The 12,547-nt window shown below is 36.4% G+C and overlaps 1 protein-coding gene across 2 annotated transcripts in view; it reads right to left on the minus strand.

Annotated features, from left to right (window-relative positions):
• The window catches only part of LOC124545201 (fatty acyl-CoA reductase 1-like), a 269,460-nt gene that overhangs the window by 17,856 nt on the left and 239,057 nt on the right, over window positions 1-12,547 (minus strand). For both annotated transcript variants that reach the window (XM_047124067.1, XM_047124068.1), the window contains one exon: window positions 4,568-4,810. In XM_047124067.1, coding sequence (XP_046980023.1) covers window positions 4,568-4,810 — 243 coding nt within the window. The remainder of the gene's footprint in view (window positions 1-4,567; window positions 4,811-12,547) is intronic.

The raw sequence follows: 12,547 nt of genomic DNA on the forward strand, positions 1-12,547 counted from the left end.
CAGAAAACTTAAGGGGGGACACTGGCACAAGTTGTAAAATACCTGTGGTCACAGGTGTCAGAGGGATGCCTGTTTTAGGATAGGGAAGGGGGAAAGAAAACGAGTTTTAAGAGAGATTGGCAGACACACTCAGTTTGAGAAAACAAATGAACAGGAGTCAGATTTTATCATACAGCCTCCATTTAAACAGTGTTTAACAGAAAGTAATCAGAAACTGCCAGTTCATCTTCGCCAAAGCAGTTACAATCCCATTAGTATGCAGTATCAGTTATCTTTATTACACCAGAACATTCCGGGACTTAGAAATAAAGTTAATGAACTACTCATTTGTATCGATGAACTGAATTCATCTAACCAAATTGACATAATCTGCCTCTCTGAACATCAAGCGACCACTGATATAGATATGTTAGACATTTCAGGATTTAAGCTAGCTTCCTACTTCTGCAGAGTAGATATGGATGGAGGAGGAGTTGCCACATTTATCAAAAACTGCCATAAATTCAAGAACATTGACATTAATAAATTCTGTTTAGAGCAGCATCTAGAAGCATGTGCAACAGAAGTAGAGTTCCATAACAGATCCTATATAATAATTACTATTTACCGAGCACCTGCAGGAAATTATAATCTATTCTTAGATCATCTAGAAGCTCTTTTGGGTTATTTAACAGGAAGAAACAAAGAAATTTTGATTGCTGATGACTTTAATACAGATTTTGTAATGCAATCTTCCAGTACACATTCACTGCAGTTAGTAATGTTGTCTTTCAATCTAACTCACACTGTAAACTTTCCAACTAGGATCACTAAATCCTCAAGGACAGCCATTGATAACATTTTTATAGACAAATCAAAGGAACAAAATCATATCATAAAACCTGTTATAAATGGACTATCCGATCATGACATGCAGCTCCTTGTTTTAGATGTAAATTCTAAGCAGATTATCAAGACTGCTAAATCTGAGTACAGGAGAGTAGTCAATCAACCAAAAATTGAGTGTTTCAGAAAACTGCTCAAAGATATGAACTGGAAAGCTGTTTATAGTGCTCATGACATGAATGAAAAATATAACACATTCAAGAACAATGTCAGTACCATGTTTGAAAACTGTTTTCCTCTAAAAGTTACTCAAATTAAACAGAAGTCTATAATAAAACCATGGATTACACAAGGAATAAAGATTTCCTGTAAGACAAAAAGGAAAATGTATCTGTCGAGCAAGAATAGCTCCAATGCTGATGATTTAGCTAAATACAAGGAATACTGTAAAACATTTAAAAAAAAGTAATTCAGACGTCTAAACAAATGCACTACGAGAAGAAGATAGCAATGTCAGGGAACAAAATAAAAACAATATGGGATATAGTGAAAGAGCAGACTGGTAGAACCAGAAAGGAACAGGAGCAAATAGCACTAAGGGTAGATGACACATTAGTAACTGATGGGCATAGTGTGCCAAATCTATTTAACAAGTACTTTATATCCGTTACTGATAGAATGGGACTTTCAGGATCAGTAAATAATGCCCTTGAATATCTGAAACTAGCCTTCACAAATAGCTTCAAGTACATGAATATATCACTCACTTCACCAAAAGAAATAACTTCCATAATAAAATCTTTAAAAACAAAGCATTCTAGTGGGTACGATGAAGTATCAACAAAGTTAATTAAGGCATGTTCTTGTGAGTTTAGTACAATTCTAAGTTACTTGTGTAACCAGTCAATTATAACTGGGACATTTCCTGACTGGCTAAAATATGCAGATGTTAAGCTTCTATTCAAGAAAGGGGATAAAGAGATACCATCAAACTACAGACCGATTTCACTTTTGCCAGCATTCTCAAAAATGTTAGAAAAAGTAATGTACAGGCAGCTGCTCAACCATCTGACCACAAATAACATATTATCAAGAACACAGTTTGGATTTCTGAAGGGTTCTGATATCGAGAAGGCTATTTACACCTACAGTGAAAATGTACTTAATTCATTAAATAACAAATTAGAAGCAGCAGGTATTTTCTGTGATTTGTCAAAGGCATTTGATTGTGTGAACCACAACATCCTTTTAAGTAAATTAGAGTTCTATGGTGTCACGGGCAGTGCTGCAAAATGGTTCAAGTCATACCTCACTAACAGGAAACAAAGGGTGTCAGTGCAAGGGACTAGTGAATTAAGTCATCAGTCATCATCAGAATGGGAAGAAATTACATTTGGTGTCCCACAAGGATCCATCTTAGGGCAATTGCTTTTTCTTGTGTACATTAATGATCTCTCATCAGTTACACTGCCAGAAGCAGAGTTCATTTTGTTTGCAGATGACACAAGTATTGCAATAAATAGTATGTCAAGTGTAGTTCTAGAAAGATCTGCTAATGATATTTTCATGGATATTAATAAATGGTTTAAAGCCAACTCACTGACATTAAACTTCGAAAAGACTCACTATACGCAATTCAGAACCTGTAAGAGGTTTCCACCCAGCATATGCATAAAGTATGAAGAAGAACAGATAAAAGAGGTTGACAGTCTTAAATTCCTGGGATTACAATTTGATAATAAATTCAGTTGGGAAGAGCACACCACAGAACTGCAGAAACGCCTTAACAAATCTGTATTTGCAATTCGAGTGTTAGCAGACATAGGCGACATAAAAATGAAAAAGCTTGCATACTTTGCCTACTTTCATTCCATAATGTCATATGGTATAATATTTTGGGGTAACTCTTCAAGTCAAACAAAAGTTTTCAGAGTCCAAAAGCGTGTAATATGTATTATTTGTGGAGTAAATTCACGGACGTTCTGTAGAAACCTCTCCAAAGAACTGGGTATACTAACTACTGCCTCTCAGTATATTTACTCATTAATGAAATTTGTCCTAAATAATATATCTCTTTTTCCAACAAACAGCTCAGTTCATACATACAATACCAGGAACAAAAATGATCTGCACAAGGACTTAAAAGCACTTACTTTAGTTCAAAAAGGGGTCCACTACTCAGGAACACACATCTTCAATAATCTGCCAGTAAACATAAAAAATTTAGTTACAAATAAAGATCAGTTTAAAAGGGGCCTGAAAGACTTACTAGTGGCCAACTCCTTCTACTCCATTGACAAATTTTTTAATAGAAACAAATGATGTATTGTATATATTCATACTATTAGTATTGTTATTTCAGCTTAAAAAAAAAATTACATGTTCCATATCCACAAGGATCTCCTCAGCTCGGATCTATGGAATGAAAAACTAATCTAATCTGAAGAACTGTGCAAATATTGAATATGATATGTCAACGAAGTATCTGTATTGCTCCTAGTAGTCCTAGAAAGATATATAGAGTTGCCATTCTGATTGCATATTACAAGTGACATGAATCATGCCTGGACTGCCAATCAGCCATTGCTCACTGAATAGTCACTGACTTAGAAATGAGGATCAATATTCCACCTGGGGCTTCAGCTACAAAAGTCAGATACCATTTATTGACAGTTTGGCACTGAAAAAGGTTACCATATATTCAGCTTTCGCTCTCACCTCATCACTGTGGAAGTCACCTCCTATGGTGCAGCAACAGACACTACTCAAGAGATGAATGGCACAAATTTGTGTCTGGGTCAACTCCTGCATTATATACAGTAATGATCATTAATGGATGCAGCATTGACAAGATAGTGGCAAATACCAGAATTATAAGAGGGCAAACTGCAAAACCTGCTCAAGTACTGGAGGCACAGCTTACAATGATCATACACCTGTGATGTTTTCTGGGAGAATACCGAACAATGAGAGCTACATCCAAGTCATCATCCACCCCTTTCTGTTACCATTTGTACAATGTCAGGGCAGTCCATTCATACAATGTCAGGGCAGTATGCTCTTCTAGAAGGACATTTTACATATATGTACAACTCACATTATCCAATGCATTGTCCAGTATGTTTATTGGATCTTCTGACTGCTATGACCCGAGGAAGTATGAGACATGAATGGATTCTGTCTGCTTTGATCTCCATTATAGCCAACACACTTTGATAACTTTTGAGAACAAGTGAACATTATCTTTCAAGTTGACTAACCACATGTCTTTGAATGTTTTCGGAATTACATTTTACGTACAAAACGCTGTACAAAATGTTACAACTTCTGCACAAGATAATCTGTTCATAGGTATATGATCAGAAAGTTTCATCATATGCAGTATACAAAATTTATAGTGTGTGACTAAACCATTATTAATGTGAAAAATATTGCTTCGGTGTTCCCTTTATTCATCTTATTCTAGTATACCAATATCTATTAATCAGATAATCGTTTTTCTGTGTGAAATAGAGTTATTTTTTAATAACATCATATTTTAAAACAACACAATCAAAATACTGAAGAATAAAAGCAGTGACTGCCATAAATGTTTATGACTAACTGTAGTGTGTCAAGAATAAAACTTATCAAATGTTATAGAAAATTAATATGATGAATTGCTATTTTTACTCTGAATGTTGTAGGAAATAAAAAATAGTCTCTTTGTTATAAATGAGTGTGTGTTATCTGGTATACGTACAAAGGTTTCTTGCCAGCTAGAAACACAAAAAAGTCAATGATGTAAGCTGGTATCATGTGGAAGAAGATATGGCGAAGCTTGTGCAGGAATGGTGATGATGTCATATCCCCAACTGGATACCAAATGCCTCCTTCAAGAGGAATTTCTTTTAATATAATTGATCTCAGAATTTCCAAAACACCACCCCATGTTACAGGGTTATCTCGTCCATTTGTAATATTGCAAACATAAGGGCTTTTTGGCCTGTAACAGAAAATAATTTCAGTGCATCATTATAGCTAGATAGATGTTCATTAACCATACAGCAAGAAAGAGAAGAATTTGTGGTAGACATTTAGTAGTTTGACAATTTTTTGAAGTCATGATAATAACTGAACAGGCTTATAATAGGTGTGTAACAATCTACTAATTTCTTCAAACCTCGAATTACACATAAATAAAACTACTATTAAATAAATATTGTCTAATACCAAGAAATGATAAATTATAGGTCACTGACGTTGATAAGAGTGCTTTTATATCAACAGTGGTTATAATGAGAAATATTTATAACATTATATCACCAATGGCATGGTAGTCCAACATACTTGCATAGAGAACAGCATTTTATGCAGCAAATGCATCCCCTGGCACCATATGGGGTCATGTGGCATGAATCAGTGATCACCAGGGCCAGCTGGAAAGGGAAGCACCTCTTTACAAGTAGGGTTGCTATAATACTTGGATAGAAAACACTGGTCTTGGAGCACAGAACTGTTATGGTCCAACAGATTCCTGTTTTCAGCATCGTGTGGCATATTTTACTTATGCAAAATGTTCTGCTCAATCTGTACATAACTGAGGATTACTTACTTTGTTTATTTTTGAATCTGCCTATTGTTAATGATCATTTATGTTTTTTATTATAACCCATTTGTATTGACAGTAATAGTGTCAAACCGAGAACTAACAGATCACAAAAAGATTGCAATATTTCATTAAAATTATGTCTACATAATCAAAAAAATACCCTTTTTCTCAGAGACTATGAATTTTAAAAATTCTATTGCAATTTTGTTCCTTCAAATAACTGCAGAAAATTTAGTGGTGTATCTAAACTGTGTACATCCTGCATGAAACTGACAAACATTTTCATCAATATTCCATAAATCCATTATCTGTAACCTTATACATGTAGCATATCTTTGTTGATGAAGTGATCACTTATCTACATCTACACAGGTACTCTGCAAACCACTGTGAATTGGGCAGTAAAAGGTACTTCCCATTGGTTCATGTTTTAATTAAAGTTTCTACCTATTATATTCATGTCTGGAGCATGGGAAGAAAGAATGCTTAAAAGTGTGTGAGAGTGGAATAATCAATCCCAGAAATGTAAATAATCTTTCTGAAAACTCTATATCTAATTTTCTATTCAAAGAAATGTACTGTCATATTTTCTGTGCTGACTCTTCTAATACTGAGTGATAATGTAAAATCTGTATACAGTGCATCCCTTCAGCTACCATTTATGTAAAAATACATTTCTCTTTAGGTTTAGAAGTGGACACACTTGACATTTTAACATCTATTTTGTACTTCTTATCATCAGTACTGGTATGTCTGAGCAAGTGATCTCAACTTTGATGAATGGGCATCAGATGTTCAAGCACCTATGTATAAAGTGTGCAACCCAATAAAATTGTTTTGCACTGTACCATTGTTGTTTCCCTTTTGAGCCCAAAACTATTCCTTTATTATTGCTTCAGTTAACACAGTGATAAATTGTGTTGTCATGTGTCCAAGTGAGCAGCAGTAATAAAACAAACAGTTAACTAGATGAGAAAAAATTTTATAGTATGTGCAAAATGACACATACTACAAGCTAGCAGCACAATCCTGTAATGAGGCAGCTATCTATGAGGTAATTAGTAATCAAATAAGTGGTTGGGTGGGATCTGATGCAACTGTGCTGTTTGATGTTTTAAGAGGGTCATTAGTGTGGTGTAACACCTGTCCGTGGCCACAGACTTATATAATGAAATTTATTTCAGTATTGTTTAATTAAACAGCACTTTAATTCGTACTATGTAAATTTATTTTGTCATTGTTTAATTAAACTAAGATTAAACTGTGATTTTGCTCATACCCTGGTAACATAGAGACAGCTATTCTTTATATGTGTAGAAAGTATGCTGTGTGGCCGCTCATTTTATGAAAAATGGTGTGCCTGCTCAAGGATTAAAATACTTTAACTTACAAATTACATTTAGTTAAAGGTGTAGGCAATATAGTATCAAATTTATTCATTTATACTGCATTTAATGGCATTGTTTTACCTGATAACAGAATGTATGACTATAATATAAGTTCAATAAAGCAGAAATGATTTTCTGAACAATCTGTCACCATCCGGGTCACACTAGAATTTTGAAATAATATAATAGTACCGTCACAGTTTTTTGCATTAGTTTTGAAACTGTTAATTTTGCTGTTCTCTGTACTTGTAGAACATCCAATGAATTATGGAAATTTCTGGCAGAATGTAAATAATGTACGAGTGAAGGAGACAGCTCATCGAATAATAGAGCCATTGATTTGCCAATGAATACACACAAAAGAAGGTAAACTTTGCTAGGTTTTGTAGGAATCCTTTAACAAGCTAGAGTACACATATATATGCCCCTCCCCCCCATACACACACACATGCACAGCTACATTGTGCCAGCTAAACCCACAATGCTTAGACTGCAGTTCACCAAGTAAACTGGGGCTAGGGTTAGTGTTGGGTAGAATGGGTAGAGGGAGAAAGGAGTGGGAAATGGGATGATGAGTTTGGAAAGTGTAGCTGATAGATTGAAGGGAAGCGGCAGGTGTGTGGGATAGGAACAGAGGAGAGAGACAGCAACTGCACAGGATAGGAATGCGACACGGGGGTAGCAGAATAAGTGAGCATGGGTGCAGGACGACGATGATGTGGAGGCATCAATTTGGAAGAGATTACAGAACAGCGGAAGAACACTTTTAGGTAGAGGGCATGGGTGCTATAGGTTAATGGAGACAGAGGTTAGGAGGGTTTTGGGGATGAAGGATGTGTTCCAAGCATAACTACCATCTGTGTAGTTGAGAAAAGCCGGTACTGGGAGGAAGGACCCACTGGCATGGGTTGTGAAGTAGCCACTGAACTTGAATATGCCATTTTCAATGTTCAGCAGTGTGTTTTGTCTGCTCATGGCTACTTCTGGCACTTCATTCTGATGGACAGCTGGTCAGTCGTCTTGCCCACTCACAATGCAGTGCAGAAATTGCAGCATAGCTGGTATATGACCTAGCTGCTTTCACAGGCGGCACTGCCTCTGATGCAGTAGGATAAGCCTGATGAATTGGTGAATCAGACGGGTCTTGCATCTGAATGTCCCACAGGGAAACGACCCATGTGAGTCAGAACAGCATATTGATGGACCAGGATATTGTGTGAGTTGAATTGGTGTTGGAATACCACTTTAGGAGGGGTGAGAATGATCATGGGTAGGATTTCCCTCATTTCTGAGCATAATGATAAATAGTCAAAGCTCTGGCAAAGGGCATGGTTCCATTTACCACTGGCAGATACTTGGTGATGGGGGGATGCTCCTTTGCAGTGAGTTCTTGGGATGGTGGGAGGAGCAGGTATGTATGAGTATATGGGATGGAAAAACTGTTTGTGAACTAGTAAGGCAATTCTTGTCACTGCAGATACACCAGCCTTTCCTAAATGGGAGCAATTTTGTGGTGTGGAATGGAGGACCAGCCGTCAAAATGCCACTACTGTTGATGGTTAGTGGGCTTGATAAGGACAGAAGTATTGGTGGAACCATCAAGGGGGTGGAAGTCAAAGTCGAACTCTATAAGGTGACATATCAGGCTGAGAAGTACCAAGTGAAGTGCATGTGAGAGAAGGTGTTCAGGCTGTGCAGGAATGAGGACAGGGTGTCTTGACCCTAGGTTTTGATCATGAAGATATCGTCAGTGAACATGAACCAGACAAGAGGTTTGACGTTTTGGGAGGCTAGGAAGGTAGTCCATTCCATTCCACACTTGAATCAACAAGTCCTTGTTTATTGAACTGACAGCTTCAGCAATTCAATTTCTCAGCTTTTGAAGAGTGGTTGCCATAGGTAAGACAAAAAGTCTGTCTTTTATGTACACCCATAGAAAAAATCACAAGGTGTGATGTCTGTTGACCTGGAAGGCCAGAAGCAGTGAACAATATTTTGTTGTTCATCTCTTCCAATCCATCATTGTGAGATGGTATTGTTAAGATAAAGCTGCAGCTCAAGGTGAATGTGAGGTAGAGTGCCATCATGTATAGAAATGAAATCAGTGGAATCTTCATGAAGTTGAGGAAACAACCGATTTTGCAGCATGTCCAGGTATAACATTCCCATCAGTTCTCTCCACAAAAATGGTCCTTAAACCTTTGTGAATAGGAACAGTACAAACAACACTCGGTTTTTGTGTCTGTTTCATTTTCAGTGATTACACCACGATTTTGTGACCCCCAAATTCTTGCATTATTGCAGTTTACTTTACCCAATAGATCTTTTATGTAGTTTGTCTGTAATAAACAACTGAAAACTGCTGTTTCTTTTTGAATCACCCAGTGTAATGTTAACATGATATTTTCAAATTCAAGGTCCATTCTATGTGCTTGTGATTATGCAAAGGTTAATAAATCCATTTCATTGTTTATACAACAAATATTCTTGACTGGATTCTTGATGTCTTCAAAACATCAAGTAGCTCTAGTTGTTCCACATTTTGGTACTTGATATCACCAACTTAGCTCCTATATGAGACAAAAAACAAAATTTCCAAGATGAAATGTTTGTACTCAGTAAAAGATACCACTGCCACATTACTTTCTGAGCCATATTTTTTTACGTAGAAAGCCATAAAACACCTTAGTATAAACTATTTTACATTTCAGTAACTTTTGATCACAGATCAGTATACTGTCTGTTCTGTAGCCCAGAAATAGATTACATTGCTATTGAAATTATCTCTAACAGAACCATGAATGTTTTCCATTTTCTTGTATAGTCCATTCTGTCACAAATTTTATCTTCAGGCTTTATCCAAATTCTTGATTTATCTGTTGCTTAACATACCATGTTCTTTCAAAATAGACAAATAGCCCATTGAGAATTTTCATAATATACAGAGTGGTTCTCTTAAACGTTTCAGCAGAAATATCTCTGGGACAACAATAGATACTGAAAAACAACTTTTGTGGGTATGAATGTACGGCAGGGGCTCTTGAAAGTAAATACTATGAAACATTCTAAAATGTAATCAAATATTACTTACAATACAAACTTATGTCTTTTTTTTCTTTTTTTATTGGACAGCCCATATTATTTCTTACTCATTTAGTAATGTGAAAAATCACAAAAATATTGGCATTGGTTGCATAGTAATATGTCAATTACATTCCGGGAAACTACAAAACACATGAAGTAAAAGAAACATGCCTCTATTCCAGATCCTGAAATGCAAGCATGAATCCCATGTTGCTCATAATTGCCATTATAGATGGATGTAATTTTTCTTTTACTATTATCATGAAGGCCAAAAGTATTAATAGGATTTCCTGCCACAAACATGGATATATGCTCAATGACTTCAGTCTTGCACATGCTGTTTACCTGTGTACACACTACAGAATGGTACTGGTCAGTCTACTAAACCAGCAATACCCAAATCAATGGGTAGGATGGGGCAGCCCTGTCCAAAGACTTCCAGTGTGGGCACCAAACCTCATCCCATGAGCCTTTTTGTCTGAGGACAGGTGAAAAATGTGGTGTATCAGAAGTTTCAGCAACAACGAATAACATGAAAGCCAGTATTGGCACTGCGTATGCTGCAGTAACACCTGCAACACTGACAGCAGTGAGCCAACCAGTCTTGGTGCATGCTCAGCGGAGTTGCCGAGTAAATAGTGGTCTCTTCAAACATATGTTGTAGTGTTTCTGCTGTGAGAAATACAATTGCATACCAACATACATTCTGTGTTTCACAGGTACTGTTGTACATTTATTTTATCAGTTCACCATATGCAAAGGTTTAATTGTAGTGTAATCATTAAAAATGTCCTGTGGCATATTCTGTATGTGTCATGTTCCATTATGTAATTGATGTAGAACTACGTACAACTAGCATTTATCCTTCTCTTAGATCTTTGGCTATCCATTACTTATGTTTGCTCTGGTCACTGATATTTGGAATTGTGTTACTGTTATATCCATTCTAATACTGTGGTCAAGATTAATAAAGCACATTAGAGTAAACCCTTTCCTTATTTTTCATTGTGTGTAAATGGACATTTGTATTGTTTCCAGTAAATAGCAATAAGTACAGCTTTTGTCGCAGGAATGTGCAGCAGCAGCACATTTCTTTTATTTCAAGTGTCAACTTCACTTTGAATTTTCTCAGGATGTAACTGAAGTATTGCAATGCAACTAACATCATTCTTTTTGTGATTTTTCATATAATTCATAGCATAACAAATTTATCCATTTAAAAAAACATAAGTTTAGGTGGAAAATAATATTTGCTTACATTTTAGGATGTCTCATAATATTTAATTTCATGACCCTCTGCCTTCATTGATACTAACAAAATTAACTTTTCAATATCTGTTGTTGTTCCAGAGATACCTGCACTCAAACATTTAAGTGGGCGATACTGTATATAAACTATGTATGGATCACCTAACTGATTTGTTCAATTGCTTGTTTTGGATTGAAGATGCCTGCCAGATTGAAATTGATAATCATATCAACAATAATGGTTATCCTAATAGAATTGATTTCAGTACCTGTGACCACAGTTCTCCAGGCAGTATGTCTGTATTTGTAGAATACATTTCTGTTACTACTAAATGTGGCAATATTCCTGTCACACTGCCACTCATACTTAAGAGTAGAACTTGCAACCTGAGGTCTTATTGATGTCAACTTAAATTGATGTGATTATCCTGTTCATTGGCATAAATAGTCACGCATTTCTGATTCAGATTCTTTATTCATCATTCAGCATTATTACATGCAACAGACCTCATCAGTTCACTTAACCTATTAATTTTATAAAATACATTTTTAAATATTTAAGTTCATATTAGACATTTCTAAAAATTCTACTAATGAATAGAATCGGCTAGTTCACAAGAAGTAGCTTAACTTTTCCTTACGTACTTTGATTGGCATGCTTAGATAATTTGTTATATATTTTAATTGTCATATACTTTTGCTTTGTTAGTTTCTGCTCATCTATTTTGTGGCAAGAGCACAGAAGTACAGGGTTATTACAAATGATTGAAGCGATTTCACAGCTCTACAATAACTTTATTATTTGAGATATTTTCACAATGCTTTGCACACACATACAAAAACTCAAAAAGTTTTTTTAGCCATTCACAAATGTTCGATATGTGCCCCTTTAGTGATTCGGCAGACATCAACCCGATAATCAAGTTCCTCCCACACTCCGCGCAGCATGTCCACATCAATGAGTTCGAAAGCATCGTTGATGCGAGCTCGCAGTTCTGGCACGTTTCTTGGTAGAGGAGGTTTAAACACTGAATCTTTCACATTACCCCACAGAAGGAAATTGCATGGGGTCAAGTCGGGAGAGCGTGGAGGCCATGACATGAATTGCTGATCATGATCTCCACCACGACCGATCCATCGGTTTGCCAATCACCTGTTTAAGAAATGCCGAACATCATGATGGAAGTGCGGTGGAGCACCATCCTGTGTTACGTTTAGCTCCCTGCTTGCATTATTTGTCGACTTCCACGGGCTACGCGTGAAACTTGCCCGCACGTGTTCAACCGTTTTTTCGCTCACTGAAGGCCAACCCGTTGATTTCCCCTTACAGAGGCATCCAGAAGCTTTAATCTGCACATACCATCACCGAATGGAGTTAGCAGTTGGTGGATCTTTGTTGAACTTCGTCCTG

The sequence above is a fragment of the Schistocerca americana genome, chromosome 8 (genome assembly GCF_021461395.2).
Source record: "Schistocerca americana isolate TAMUIC-IGC-003095 chromosome 8, iqSchAmer2.1, whole genome shotgun sequence".
Taxonomy (NCBI): Eukaryota; Metazoa; Arthropoda; class Insecta; order Orthoptera; family Acrididae; genus Schistocerca; species Schistocerca americana.